The following is a 14,955-nucleotide window of genomic DNA, read 5'->3' as shown; positions in this document are numbered from 1 at the left end:
TGGCCAGTGACAATGTAGGAATATCAGCATCCACATGGTGTTGGCTGCACACACAGGAGGTCCCCAGTGTCCTCTGGGGGTGGGTCCTATTGATGTTGGAGGTGTCCCCCAGTGAGGACGCCTGACCAGAAAGGACATGTGTGCATCCCCCCCACTTCCCCAACAGAGAAGCCGCTTCCTTTTGTAAATCCCAAGCTTAGCAAGGTTGGTGGGAGGATCTGGGATTTCTCTCAAAAATGGCCCTGGTTGGGGTCTCCCCTTTGGGTGGCAGATTCATTTAATAGTTTTTTTTTTTGTTTTTTTTTTGTTTTTGTTTTGTTTTGTTTTGTTGTTGTTGTTGTTGTTGTTGTTGTTTTTTGACAGGCAGAGTGGACAGTGAGAGAGAGAGACAGAGAGAAAGGTCTTCCTTTACTGTTGATTCATCCTCCAATGGCCACTGCGGCCAGCGTGCTTCGGCCAGCGCACCGCGCTGATCCGAAGCCAGGAGCCAGGAGCTTCTCCTGGTCTCCCATGGGGTGCAGGGCCCAAGCACTTGGGCCATCCTCCACTGCACTCCCGGGCCACAGCAGAGAGCTGGCCTGGAAGAGGGGCAACCGGGACAGAATCAGGCGCCCCAACCGGGACTAGAACCCACGTGCTGGTGCCGCAGGTGGAGGATTAGCCTAGTGAGCTGCGGCGCCGGCTTAATAGGGTTGTAGAATGCTCTGAGCCTCACTTTGAGCTTGGCTGCATCTTAGTCCTGAGGAGGAAGTTAGTTAGGCCCAGCATTCTTCAATCTCCAGACAGAGCTGGGATGCAGATGTCCAGAGAAGCTGCTGGAAGCCTCGCCTTTCTGGCTCTGCTTCTGTTGTTGTGTTCTGGGAGCAGGGATTGGGCAGACTGTGCCCACTCAGAAAGACCTGAGCTTTTCTGGATGCCCTTTGGTGTTCCTAGTGGCTGCTTGCTCTTCAAAAATGTCTTAAAATGTATTCTCATTTGATTTAAAAGATAATGAGACAGAGTGGAAGAGAGAGCACTCTTCCATGTGCTGAATCACTCCCCAAATGCCTGCAACAGCCTGGACAGGGTTAAAGCCAGGAGCCCAGAACCCCACCCAGGTCTCCCATGTAGACAGCAGGGACCCAAGTACTTGAGCCATCATCTGATGCCTGTCAGGATGCCATATTAGCAGGGAGCTGATAGGAAGCAGAGACAGAACTCCAACCAAGCCTCTCTGATAATGCAGGTGTTCCAAGTGGTGGCTTAACACCAATTCTGTTGGTCTGTTTTTTTTTTTTTTTTTTTTTTTTTTTAAAGATTAATTCATTTATTTGAGAGGCATAGTAACAGAGAGGTCTTCATCCGCTGGCTTACTCCTCAAATGGTTGCAAAAGCTGGGACAGGGCCAGGCTGAAGCTGGGAGCCAGAAACTCCATCTGGGTTCCCCACAGGGGTGGCACAGGCCTAAGTACTTGCAGCATCATCTACTGTATCCCAGGTGCATTAGCAGGGAACTGGATTGAAAGCGGAGCAGCCAGAACTCAAAACCAGCACTGGAATGCGGGCATCGGAAGTGTCAGCTTAACCGACTGCACCACAGTGCTCGCCCTGTTGCTCTTAATAGAGTTTACAGCAGACTCTCTGGGTCATAGGGGAGCAGGGGTTTGTGGGTCCTTATCTCCTGCCGCGGGTCTTCCGCAGGACTTGTGGGGAGGTGCATAAACTTGGAGGTAGAGGCTCCTATCGCCCACGTGGTGGCTCTGCAGGGGCAGAAAGCAAGCAGGGCTGCAGGAGCAGCCAAGTTCTGCAGGTCTTGGAGCAGGCATCTGTGTTAGAGGGGATGCTTGCCTTCCAGCTCAGGGCTCCCAAGGAACGCCTGGTAGTCCTCTGGCATTTAAATGGTATTTTCCTTTTGGTTTTGTCTGTCTGATTTTGGAACTGCTCAGACTGTGCTTAGAGTTTGACTTCTGTCTGCAGGCAGGCGACACCTGTTTGCACGTTGCGGCGCGCTACAATCACTTGTCCATCATTCGGCTCCTCCTCAGTGCTTTCTGCTCTGTCCATGAAAAGAACCAGGTCAGTGCATGCGTCCTCTTCATGGCTTCTGGCACCCTTCTCCCAAGGCTACCTCCCAAGCACATACCTTGTGTGTGATTGCAAATGGGAGTGGAGGCTGCTGGGAGCTGCTGCCCTCCTACCTGCCCGGACTCCAGCGGTCCTCTCTGGCCTCCTGGAGAAAGTGTGCTCTTACCATCCCCATGCCAAGCACCGCAGTTCCTCTGGAACAGTTTTTGGAGACCCTGGGACCAATTTTGTTTTTATAGTATTTTAGAAAGGAAAGCCATAAGGGAGAATGGAAGCAAAGGAACTGGGAGGCTTGTGACTCCCTGGGTCTCTGACTCTGCTTGCATAGCAGTGTCAGCAGGGGAAGTAAACATCCCATTCTTGGATCCCACCCCTCAGCTCTGGGGGTGAGGTCCAGGCACTGGTACTTTTACAAAGCTCCCTGTCTGGGTATGAAGCCACTAAGGCCATCACATCACCAAGTCAATGCAGAGGCTGCTTAATCAAGTCCCCCAACACGGTCCCACCACCCAGGGCTGCTCAACCTTGGCAGCCTGTCACAGTCACCTGGCATCTTTCAACTCCCCCAGCTCCAGCCCACACTGCCACCCAATGGCATCAGACCACCTAGGACTAGGACCCAGGCACCCAGTGGATTCCAGTGTGCAGCCAGGATTGGAAACCATTGCTACATGGCTGCTCCCCCACACTCACAAGGAAGCAGCTCCACAGTGAAATAAACACATTCCTTAGGGTGACAGCTGGGTTTTCATGCTTCCCAAGAAGTAAAACGGTTCATGGTCTGCTGCCTGATCACCTGACAGGGAGGTGATCCATCTCTTTGTTGGGCTCATTTGTTATATCATTCTGTTTGGAACATGGCGGCGTTTGCATTTGGGATCAGCCCATTGAGCTGCAGGTGCACTTACCCTCCTTTGGCAGTTGTGTGAAAACGTAATTTTTTGTGAAGAAAAGTAAAAACGTACTTACAGGCTATTCAGGAAGAGACGGAGCACAGCTAGTCATAAGTACATAGTGAACACTGATTCTCCGTGTCTCCACCCAAAGAACACCCTGAATCTGACCTGCAGATGGCTCCAGTGCCAATGTCCCCCTCGGAGGCCCCTGGGGCAGCTGCAGGGCTGGGCCGTTACCCTTCCAGTGCTTGCAGAAGGAGCTGTCAGAAGTAGCCATCGGGGGCAGCGCTGTGAGGTAGCAGGTAAAGCCACTCCCTGTAGTGCTGGCATCTCACATGGGTACCAGTTCAAGTCACGACTGCTCCTCTTTTGATCCAGCTCTCTGCTATGGCCTGGGAAGGCAGAAGAAGATGGCTTAAGTCCTTGTGCCCCTGTACCCCTGTGGGAGACCCGGAAGAAGCTCCTGGATCCTGGCTCCAGATCAGCCCAGCTCTAGCTGTTGCAGCCATCTAGGGAGTGAACCAACGGATGGAAGACTTTCTCTCTGCCTCTGCCTCTCTGTAACTCTGCCTTTCAAATAAATAAAATCTTAAAAAAAAAAAAAAAAAAAAACAGGAGAAGAAGTAGTAGTAGTAGCCATCGCTGCTCCTCCCGCTTAGTCCGGGGCTCAGACAGCAAGCCCTTCCCTTGACCCCTGACTCCCCTGGGTGCAGGAACAGGTCCATGCTCAGGCTTGATGAGCCTGCCTGCCCCAGGCCTCCTGCCTGTCATCCTGTCCCCATGAGGCTTCAGGTCTCACCATTCTCAGTGACCCCAGCCCAGCATTCCATTGCCCCGATGTTTTTTAAATTAAGATTTTTTGCTTATTTATTTGAAAGGCAGAGTTACAGAGGAGGGGAGAGAGAGAAAGAGATCTTCCATCTGCTGGTTCACTCCCCAAATGGCCACAACTGCCAGGGCTGGAGAGGACCAAAACCAGGAGCCAGGAGCTTCGTCTGGCCCTCCTCCACTGCTTTCCCAGGTACATTAGCAGGAAGCTGGACTGGAAGTGGAGCAGCCAGGACTTGAACCAGAGCCCATGTGAAATGTGGGCATCACAGGCAGCAGACAGTGCTGGCTCCTGTCCCCTGCATTTAACCCTGTTCTGTGACTTCTGGGATCCCCAGTCAGTAAAACAATGTGATACTGTTACATAGGCCATTCGGCTCTAAGAGCTCTTTAAACAGAACCACAAAACACTTCAAAGAGGGCCCGTTGCAGTCTAAGGCCCATCTCGGGTTGGCTTTGAAGACCCACCCTTAGACCAGGGGATGAGAAGCCCCTGTTGGCCTGTGTGCCGTGGTCAGAGCGGGTTTAGCAAGCTTTCTTCTGATTAATTTCAGGCTGGAGACACAGCGCTTCACATTGCTGCGGCCCTGAATCACAAGAAGGTGGTTAAAATCTTACTGGAAGCTGGAGCAGATGGGACCATTGTTAACAACGTACGTTGAGCTGCGGTGGCGACTTCTAAAGCCATTCCCACTCCTTTTCAGGATGGGGTGTTACTTCCTGAACTCCTGCGGGCTCTCCCTGCCGCAGCCCCTGGGACCCCTGAGGCAGGGAACCCTGGCTCTGAGCAGCCCCGTGGTTGACAAGCCCCAAGACTTCACATTCAGACTCTCGGGTGCAGAGAGCAAACCCAGTGTGAGAGGAAGCCTGGAGGTGTCTAAAGACATGGACAAGTGGGTGGTTCCAGAACTGTAGACACGTGTAGTCTTAAGAAAAGTGGCCACATGGCCAGAGGATCGATCAGTCTCAACACGCTAAACCCTTCCTCTCCAAAATGGCCTCTGCCTGTCTCACTCCTCCCCCACCCCAGGTTCTAGCTCACACCCTCTCTTCCTCAAGGGTGGCTTCATGGGCTCCGCCCTCCTCCAAGTGCTCTCCAGGGAAGATTCATTGCCAGGCTGGATTTTGTGGTCATTTGTGTTTTCCCTGCACTGAAATGCCCTACTTGATCCCATCTGATTTTTCCCTTCGTTCCGGTCCTTGCAGGAAGCCTGCCTCGGTGGGCAATGTTCCAGACCTTTGCCTCCTAAAGCATTTAGTTGGCGCCTGCCCTATGTTGCTGTGTGCCATTGGTTAGCATGTCCTCTTGGCTCCCCCACTGGATGCTGTAGGCTGAAGAACAGCGCATGTCGTGTGCAGGGCTGTGTGTGCTGAGCACACACACCTGTGGGCTGTGAACGAGTAGAGCTACCCCCTCCACGTGGTCAGGGTTGGGGTCCTGTTCTCACATGTCTTCCCCTGTGCCTCTCCTTAGGCAGGCCAGACTCCACTGGAGACTGCCCGCTACCACAATAATCCGGAAGTTGCTCTTCTCCTCACTAAGGCTCCCCAGGTAGGATTTCCTGCACTTACCATTGTATTGAGGATGTGGGGCTGCAAAGTTGCTGGGATGCCTCTGGTTGTCCGCTGCTGAAACCAATGCAGAGTAACTTAAATAGGGAATTCAGGGGCTTAGGAGCCAGGCAGTGGACAGGGTGGGCCTCCAGGGTGACTGGAACCAGAGTGCAGCTCATTGTGGTGAGTGTCCTTTCCCTGCTGTGGCTCACTGTCACGACCAGCTTCCTGGATCGTGATTCCCCAGCTCCTCAACAGGGGAGAGCTCAGTTCAAACCTGCAAGACAGCACCGGATTAAACAGCTTGACCCAACAAGTGGAACAGCGAATTCCGGAAGGGAAGGGGAGGGAAGGGGGACGGACCATTCTCTGTGCCCACAGAGCAGTGAGCACCCACCAGTCAGGTACACTGTAATTCATTCTTTCTTTTTCTTTTTCCTTTTTTCTTCTTTTTTCTTTTTTCTTTTTCGTTTTCATTTTCGTTTTCTTTTACTGAGTAGTGGTGTTTGAGCCGTCATTCTATTTTTTAAAATGGTAGCTGATATCATTTGAGCTGGAATGGACATGAAGTAAAAAGAAAGAAGTGTATAGTAATGATAATCTCTGAGCTATTCATAATTTCACCCCCTGACGTGTTACTGTTTCTTCCTGTACCTTCCAGACACCTAATTTTTATATGTGTTCCTACAATTTCTACACCTTTTTGTATTCTGCCTCTTATCCTAACTATAACAATGCAGTGTGCTATAATCCTCACAACTGCTCACTATAATGGAAGTGTAGTATTTTTGTTGCTGTTGCTGTCCCTAAGTATTGGACACTTCGGCTCTTTCCAGATTGGAGCTATTGTGTATTATGTCACAGCAAACACTGATCGGTTTCCCAGTTTATACTGGCTAATATTTCAAGAAGAGGGCAGAGCCTCAGGGTGTCAAAAGAAGATTCTGAATACCACCTCAGTGCACCACCACCTGGTACTAGCCCAGCCCAGAGTTTTGCTTGGTCTTTGTTTCATTTGAGTTTTAAAAAGATGCCAGGTATAACTGGCAACTTCCGGAAATGGTTAGCATTTTTGTCTTTTGCAAACCCCATCACCGTGTTGAGTATGGAGCTGGTCCTTTTCAGTGGTCTGTAAATCTGTGGAGCTCCTGACAAGAGGACATCAGCTAGGACAAGCTGCTGGGTGGGGGTGGGGGTGGGGAACCCTGCCTCTCCCCAGTTCTTTACAAAGAATCATCAGTGGGATCTCATCCATGAATGCTGATAGAAAAAAAAAAATGCTGGTCTCTGTCTCGTCGATCAAAAAGTGCAGGGTGCTATCTAAATGTCAGAATCTGTCACGCTTATCTGGCATTTCAGCATCTGGCAATTTGATGGACAGCCAGCCCCATCCTCAGCCATACAGCGATCATCAAGTCTTGTGGAGCTGGAGAATTCTCCAGGCACATCAAGATTGATGTAGCTTTAATCCGCCTGTCATTTGTCTTCCAGAACCTGAGAATCTGTGTTTACAGGGAAAAAAGCTTTATCATAGGCCATTTCCGTGTGTTGTTCCTCCCTTGTGTTTCCATTTGAAAAGTGACTTGAGCAAGGCTTTCCACACCAAGCCGAATAGCAAATAAGTTGAGTGACATGTCATGAAGGTCTGTGTCACACATAATTGTACACGCGAACCACAAAGAAGGAATGTTAAAATATGCATATAGTCTTATGCCATTGATCTGTAGTTATAGAAATAGCCTTCCTATTTGTTTTGTCTGAAATGAAAACCTTCTCACCTTTGCCCGTTAGCTGGATGTGGATTTTAATAAGCCACAGCAGTACTGAGGGTATTTCTTTGCCAGGCTCCAGGACCGATACTCCCTGGTCTGTGGCCTGGGAGAGGTTAATGGCATTCCATTTGGTTAGATGGCATGGCCCCTGGAAAAGGCTGTGAGCCGCATGAAGTTCTTTTCTTGGGTAATACCATGGGAAATAGAGGGGATGTTGCTGGTGACTCTGCTCTGAGAGTCCATAAACCAGTGAGTGACAGGTGCTAATCACGTCCTCGCATCGGACTTGACCTCGTAGCAAGTCTGAATTCAGCTTTAGAGATGACTTAGCAAGGCAGTTCTCGGAATTTTTCAGCTAAGGACCCGTTTACATTCTCAAATCTTGTGGTCCAGAGGTTGAGGCTCGCCTGCGGCTTGGAGATCTGTACTCTGCGGGTAAACATCCCCAGTCCATGAAGCAATTCTCAGGCAGCTAGGAAGGCTCCCGCCCAAGAATGAGTCCACTGTGTGCCAGCCACCAACTTCTTTCTAGCTTAATCCAAACAACCCCCCATTTTTATTTGAAAAGATAGAGCACAGAGAGGTCAAATCCGTTGCCTACAGACTCTCCCACTAGCTGACCCCACATGCACTTGTCTGTGTCCGTTCTACTGCTCTGTACTACCAGGAGTAGACTAAATGCCTCCTTCCTGCCCCAGCATGGGTACCAGGCTCCCGTATGCACCATAACAGTGTTGAATCAAATTGAATACGACTTGAACAGTTTGGCTCCGGGGGAAGGATGTGATAGGCCAGATCAGGTTCAGGGTACCAAGATGGAGAGTGAGACTGCCTGGCACAGGGCTACCACACTGCGCAACCCCAGGAGACACCATTCACGCCCTACGTTAGATGGAGTTACACAGTACTCAGCCCGTGTACCCCTGCTCGGAGCTCCTGACCTGGACCCGAAATGCTGTCATCACTACCGTGGGCTTTGAGCTTCTGAAAGTCAGGGACAGTATCCTGCCCACCTCTGGGTCCCTGGGAGACCCATAGGTGGTCCATGGGTGTCGTTTGGTGTTGAGGGCTTGGTGCCTCTCACCAGGGCTGTAAGTTCAGCTAGGTCGGAGCACCAAGTCCACGGAGAATTCTTTGACGCTGCTGCTGCACACCCCAGAGGTTTATAACAGTGCTGTTTGCCTCCTTCAGGTCTTGCGCTTCAGTCGTGGGCGAAGCCTGCGGAAAAAGAGAGAAAGGCTCAAGGAAGAGAGGAGAGCCCAGTCTGTGCCAAGAGATGAGGTGGCACAAAGCAAGGTGGGGGGGCGACCCTCCTGCCAGCCCCGCCTCCACTCACTTCCACAGGGCGGGAAACTGTCTCCCTGTTCCCTCCAGCTCCTCTGCCTCTCCTTCCCACCCGGGCCGGGGGCTCTTCAAACTGTTGCCAGTCTTTTCCTCTTTGGCTTCCTGTCGTCCGGTCCTCCAGGATTTCAGCTCGTGTGTGTGTGTGTGTGTGTGTGTGTGTGTGTGTGAGAGGTGTGTGAGAGAGAGACACCTGTCAGCCATCCAGTACCCTTTGCGGGGCCATGATTATATGATTATCAGGCCTGTGTGTCTGTGGCCTTTGTCCCCACCACATGGCCAGCATTTCCTCTCTGAGGCTGTGCCTTGCCTTTAATTGTTTAGAGCGGTGGTTCTCAAAGGGTGGTGTCCAGTATGTTACCCAGACCTTGTTAGAAATGCAAATTCTTGAGCCTTTACCCGCCCCCCCCCCAGGCCCGATGAATCAGAAGCTCTGGGGTGGGCCCAGCAATCTACTTGAACAAGTCTTCCAGATGGTTCCAACGTGCACCAAAGTTTGATAACCCCTGGTACACGTCGCGTCCTTTTTTCCCACTTATAGAACGGACGCGGCTCTGCTAACACGTGTCACTCCTTGGGCAGATCAGCCCTGCACGGGGCACACATCGGGAATCAATCCAAAGTTGGACATTGGTTCATCTTGCCCCACTCGCACCTTGGCTAGTTGCCTTTGTACACGGAACAGCTTGCTGTACGTGGAGGCTCAGGACTAAATTATGCCTTTCAGCTCTCTCTGAAGGAAGACGACTCCAGTGTGAGAGATAACATTTGTCACATCAAATGTTATCACTCAGTGCCTGCTCGCTGTCTGCCATCCATTTCAAATTCCTCTCCTCAGCTCCCAGGGCTGAGGCGTCGTAGTCTGTTCCAGTTCCTGTGTGTGGATTGTCCGTACTGGGCTGTAATAGTTCTCACAAGGACTAACACAGGCATGCATTTCCATTTCTGAGGATGGTCCACCGTGGATGCGGCTGGCTGAGTTCAAAGAGTGAGCAGTAAAATGCAAAAGACCGAAGATCTCTAACGCTGAGGTGTTTGGTCTGTGGCAGGTTCCTGCGGTTCTAGATCGTAGAATTAGACTCCAGACTGTATGTGACTAGGGCCCTGATGAATAACATGTGAGTCACATCCTCAGCCAACCAGGAAAAGCAGTGTATGCCGAGTTAAGGTCACCACGCAGTGTTTCCCGTGTCTGAAACGTATATGGCTGTCACAGGTGCCCCGGGGACCCTGGCTAGGTGGAGTCTTGTGAGCAGAATTTTACTGTTCATGAAGGCGGTGCAGGGGCGAGTGGAACAGTTGCTGGTTTTTCCCCCCTGTAGGGAAGTGTCTCTGCCGGAGACACCCCTAGCAGCGATCAGGCTGCGCTGAAACAAGAGGAACCCAGAGAAGATTTCCTGTCTGCCTCCCCGGAACCCAGGGCCAAGGACAACAACCAGAGGAGAAAGTCCAGGCCCAAGGTCAGGAGGCCCATGAAGCGGCCAAGGGGGTGGCCGGGGTTGGCAGTGGGCCCTCGAGTGTGGTCCTGCCCAGCAGCTAAAAAGGCTGGAGCCAGAGCACAGAAGGTAAGCCTGGCTGACCTCGGACACGGGTGGGCCTGCGATGTACTTCTTGGGACGAGTGTTGCTCCATGTAGGACACCAGGAAGAGAAGCGACGCGGGGTCCTCGGCCCCAGAGTGAGTGAGGTGGGAGCCGCTGGCTGGGTCACTCTTGCAGGTGTCACAGGGCTCAAAGGTGTCGTCTCTGCCTCCCCAACAGGTGTCCGCGTACTCTGACCCCACCCCGCCGGCAGACCAGCAGCCCGGACACCAGAAGAGCTCGCACGCTCATAATCACGCTAAGAAGAGGAGCCGGCACCGCTGTTCCTCCCCGCCCCCGCCCCACGAGTTCAGAGCATACCAGCTGTACACGCTGTACCGGGGCAAGGATGGGAAAGTGATGCAGGTACCCGCAGGGCCTGCTCAGGAAGGGGGGGGGGTGCACTATTCCCATGGGCCGAGATCCCCTTTGGGCATTGACTCAGGACATAGGAGCTTTGAAGGTCAGCCACAGGGCGGCCCCACCTAGGGCAGGTGCACTGCGGCTCCCAGGCCAGCTGTGGAGTCCCCACACCGCGCTCTGCACCATCGGTAGGTGGCCAGAGAGCTTGAGGCTCCAGAGAAGATAAAAGCAGCTGCAAAAGAGGAAGCTATCTTACTCTCTCTGAGCCCTATCACCTATCAGACGCAAAGCTTGGCCTGTGGGGTGTTTGAAAGTTACCCCAGGGCTGAGTCTGTCTCCTGCATCCTCTGTAACTCCTTATCACGTAGTGGGTGCTCAAAGCCTTTGTTAGGGGCGGGTGTTTGGCCTGAGCAGCCGCTGGGACAACTGCTGCTAGTGCTGCAGGCCATGGGAGGCAGCAGTGACAGCTCAAGTAGTGTCCCTGCCTCCCTCTGGGAGACTTGGATTGGGTTCCTGACTGCGGGAACTGGCCCAGTCCCATCCATTGCAGGCATCTGGGGAGTGAGTAAACCAACTGACAGGAGTTCTGTCTGTCTCTGCCTCTCTAACCAAAATATCTGTTGGAAGAATGAACAAAGGAGGCTGGCCTTGTGGCGTAGCGGGTAAAGCCACCGCCTGCAGTGCCAGCATCCCAGGTGGGTGCTGGTTTGTGTCCCGGCTGCTCCACTACCAATCCAGCTGCCTGCTAATGCTCCTGGGATAGCAGCGGAAAATAGCCCAAGAGCTTGGGCCCCTGCTACCCACATGGGAGACCTGGAGGAGGCTCCTGGCTCCTGATTCCTGGCCTCGGCTGTTGTGGCTACTTGGGAAGTAAACCAGTGGATGGAAGATGTTCATCCTCTCTCTCCCTCTCTCCCTCTCTCCCTCTCTCCCTCTCTCCCTCTCTCCCTTTCCCTCCCTCTCCCTTCCTCTCCCTCCCTCCCTTCACTGTCTATAACTCTACCTTTCAAATAAGTTAATCATTAAAAAGAATGAACAAGGAGTTCATTCCCTTGTTTCTCTCGCAGGCACCACTCAATGGTTGTCGGTGTGAACCTCTGATCAACAAGCTGGAGAATCAGCTGGAAGCCACCGTGGAGGAGATCAAGGCAGAGCTGGGATCGGTGCAGGATAAAATGAACACGAAGCTGGGGCACATGGAGAGCAAGACCCAGCACCAGGTAAGCCAGCGGCCCAGCTCACAGAAGGTGACGTCAGAAGAGAACGGAGTTTACCCCCTGCCCTAAAAGCTGCCGGCAGGCTGTCAGGCAAGAGGCCTGCTTGTGCAGTTTAGTCACATCACATTTGTTTAGAATTTTTAGGGACACCTTTAGACTGCTGCTGACTATGCAAGTAATCTATCTCCACTACAATGCATTTTAAGCAATATGAGAATTAGATAAATAAATCCCCTGTAAGTCGATTACTATGAAAAAGTACTATTTGCGAGTATTTACTCCCTGTCTTTTATATGTTTATGTGCTCTGCACCCCTTCTCCCTTGCACAAGAAATTAGAGTAATCGTGTCTAACTTGTTTCCTTTTCCCAACTTGTTATTTGGGAAACTGTCAGACATACAGCAGAGACTGAGGAGTAGCATGGTGAACTCACCTGCGGTCTGCTGGCCTGGGTCCAGCGGCTGTCACTGGATGGCTGTCTGTTCTGTCTCGCGCCCTCCCATGCTGATCTGCCTGCACACCCTCCTGATGGCTCCTGCACGCACCTCAGAGTACACCGGCTGGCAATCAGGACGTCCTCCTGTTGCACTGCCTGAGAAACTGAACAGCGAGTGCCCGGTCTCCAGTTCCCACTCAGATTCTCGTGGTTGTCCCCGGCTGTTTTGTTTACAGCTGGTTTGCGTTTTGAGTCTGTGCAGGACCCAGGGAAGGCTCCCTGTGGGATGTTTGACTGTTAGTCTGTGGTCTCTCATCATCCAGACTCCTATCATCCCTGACTCTCTTTCTACCTTTATCTTTCCTGTGATGCTAACTTTTGAGAGCATCCACGCTAGCTAGCTGTTTTGTAGGATATCCTGTATCTGGGTTTGCCCGAGAGTTTCTTCCTGGTGTTGTTTAAGTCCTCTAGCTCCATATTTGGGGAACTGAAAGGAAGGTCTGGAGCACTGGGTCTCTGAGCCGAGTTCCCTGGGCCAGCAGCATTAGCATCACCTGGGGATTTGTGGGGAAGAAAGGAGAAGCAAATTCCAGGCCTCACTCTGAATCCACTGGGTTGGATTTAAGTGTTTAATAATAAACTCAGGGAGTAGTGGTCATCAACCTATTTTTTCTTTTTTTTAAGCAAGATTTATTTTTTTAAGATTTTATTTAATTGAGAGGTAGAATTACAGAGAGAGGGAGAGAAAGAGAGAAAAGTCTTCCATCTGCTGGTTTACTCTCCAGATGGCTGCAACAGCCAGAGCTGAGCTGATCTGAAGCCAGGAGCCAGGAGCTTCTTCCAGGTCCCCCACACTGTTGCAGGGGCCCAAGCATTTGGGCCATCCTCCACTGCTTTCTCAGGCCATAGCAGAGAGCTGAATCAGAAGAGGAACAACTGGGACATGAACTGGTGCCCATATGGGATGCCAGCACTGCAGGTGGAGGCTTAGCCCACTAGTCCATGGTGCTGGTGCTAATGATCAACCTGTATTAATAAGACCTCCAAGGGGTGCTCATGTATGCTAAAGTTTGAAACTGTGCCTAGCAAGAATGCTGTTTAGTGATGTGTTTATTTTGCTCTAAAGGCAGAGTGAGTGAGAGAGAGAAATCCATTGGTTCACTTTCCAAATGGCTGCAACAACCAGGGCTGGGCCAGACCAAAGCCAGGAGCCTGGAACTCCATCCATGACTCCCACATGGGTGGCAGGGGACCAAGTACTTGAACCATCATCTACCTCCCATGAAGCATTTGCAGGAAGCTAGATCAGAAACAGAGTGTGCAGGACTTAAACCAGCACTCTGACATGGGAAGTGGGCATTCCGAGTGGTAGCTTAACCTGCTGTGCCACAATGCCTGCCCCATTCCAGAATACTAATGTAATGTGATTTGTTTAGCCACTTCTTGCTTAGACTTTAATGTTGCTTATAGTTTTTCACTCATAAATAATTCTGTGATAAACATTTTTTTTTAATTTTATTTATTTGAGAGGTAGAGCTATAGACAGTGAGAGGGAGAGACAGAGAGAGAGGTCTTCCTTCTGTTGTTTCACCCCCAAAATGGCCGCAACGGCCGGAGCTGCGCCCATCCGAAGCCAGGAGCCAGGTGCTTCTTCCCAGTCTCCCATGTGGGTGCAGGGGCCCAAACACTTGGGCATCTCTACTGCTTTCCCAGGTCATAGCAGAGAGCTGGATTAGAAGAGGAGCAGCCAGGACCAGGACTGGTGCCCATATGCAATGCCAGTGCCACAGGCAGAGGATTAACCTACTGCGCCAGCCCCTTGTGATAAATATTTATATGCATAAACTTTTGACTTCTCAGATTATTTGCTCGAGTTAAGATAACTGGGTTCAAAGTTATTATGCTTAAGGCTCTTAGTAGATATTGACAAATTAATATAAAGGCTGAATCAATTAACATCCCACCAACAGTAGCTGAGTTTGTCTCAGACATTTGCCATTACTTAATGTTATTTTTTTTTTAAGTTTTTCCTAAATTAAGGAATTTTTCTGTTTTAAATTTCATGTTTACTGGTGAGGTTACAGATTTTAAAGTTTGGGGCTGGTGTTGTGGCTTAGCAGGTTAAGCCACCAGCTGGGACACAGCATCCCATATGGGTGCTGGTTCATGGCTGCTCCACTTGTGAACCAGCTCCCTGCTAATGTGCCTGGGAAAGCAGCAGATGGCCCAAGTGCTTGGACCTGTCACACACATGGGAGGACCAGATGAAGCATCTGGCTTCCTGGCTTTGTCCTGGCCCTGCCCTGGCTGTTGTGGCCATTTGAGGAATGAATCAGAGAATGGAAGATCTCTCTATGTCTCTCTCTCTGTCTGTCCATCTCTCTTTGTAACTCTGCCTTTCAAATAAATAAATAAATCTTCAAATAAATTAAAAAAAGATTTTAAGGTTTATTTGATATTTTCATTTTATGGAAAGACCACTTAAAATATATTTTAGGACCATAATATATTAGTTAAGACTGGTTTTTTGGTTTTTGTTTGTATAAAAAAAGAAAGCTACTTCCACTAGCCTGAGCCCAGAGAGGAATGTATCAATGGATATGGGCTGTGTCAGGGATCTCTCTTCAGGTCAAGGAAGGTGACAGATTCCCAAATCACAGGGAAAGGACTCTGGCCCAGGATGAGTTGGGTATCCATTCACACCTGAGCTAGTCTACCTGGGCCTGAGAACAAAGCCACGCACACACGTGGCCATTCCTGGGGAGGACCACTCCATAGGAAGAGGGTGAGCAGGAGCGGGAGCGGGCCAAGCCAGGAAAGCGGCAGAGCTGTTCCCCGACCCACGTGGGGACTGAAGAGAGCAGACAGACAGTGCTCGCCCATCTCCAGTGTGGAGCTCGGAATG

At 51.0% G+C, this 14,955-nt stretch overlaps 1 protein-coding gene across 5 annotated transcripts in view; it reads left to right on the top strand.

The window, feature by feature from the left end:
• ANKRD6 (ankyrin repeat domain 6) overlaps positions 1-14,955 on the top strand; it is a 201,637-nt gene that overhangs the window by 178,246 nt on the left and 8,436 nt on the right. For 3 of the 5 annotated variants that reach the window (XM_008263208.4, XM_008263206.4, XM_051855462.2), the window contains 7 exons: positions 1,957-2,055; positions 4,343-4,441; positions 5,263-5,340; positions 8,306-8,410; positions 9,778-9,915; positions 10,215-10,400; positions 11,465-11,617. In XM_008263208.4, coding sequence (XP_008261430.2) covers positions 1,957-2,055; positions 4,343-4,441; positions 5,263-5,340; positions 8,306-8,410; positions 9,778-9,915; positions 10,215-10,400; positions 11,465-11,617 — 858 coding nt within the window. The remainder of the gene's footprint in view (positions 1-1,956; positions 2,056-4,342; positions 4,442-5,262; positions 5,341-8,305; positions 8,411-9,777; positions 9,916-10,214; positions 10,401-11,464; positions 11,618-14,955) is intronic. The other 2 variants (XM_070073782.1, XM_070073781.1) reach the window with 1 other exon arrangement.

Source organism: Oryctolagus cuniculus, chromosome 5 (assembly GCF_964237555.1).
Source record: "Oryctolagus cuniculus chromosome 5, mOryCun1.1, whole genome shotgun sequence".
In the NCBI taxonomy this organism is placed as follows: Eukaryota; Metazoa; Chordata; class Mammalia; order Lagomorpha; family Leporidae; genus Oryctolagus; species Oryctolagus cuniculus.
Note: the sequence above shows the minus strand (reverse complement) of the source record. Positions and strands in the feature narration are given on the sequence as shown.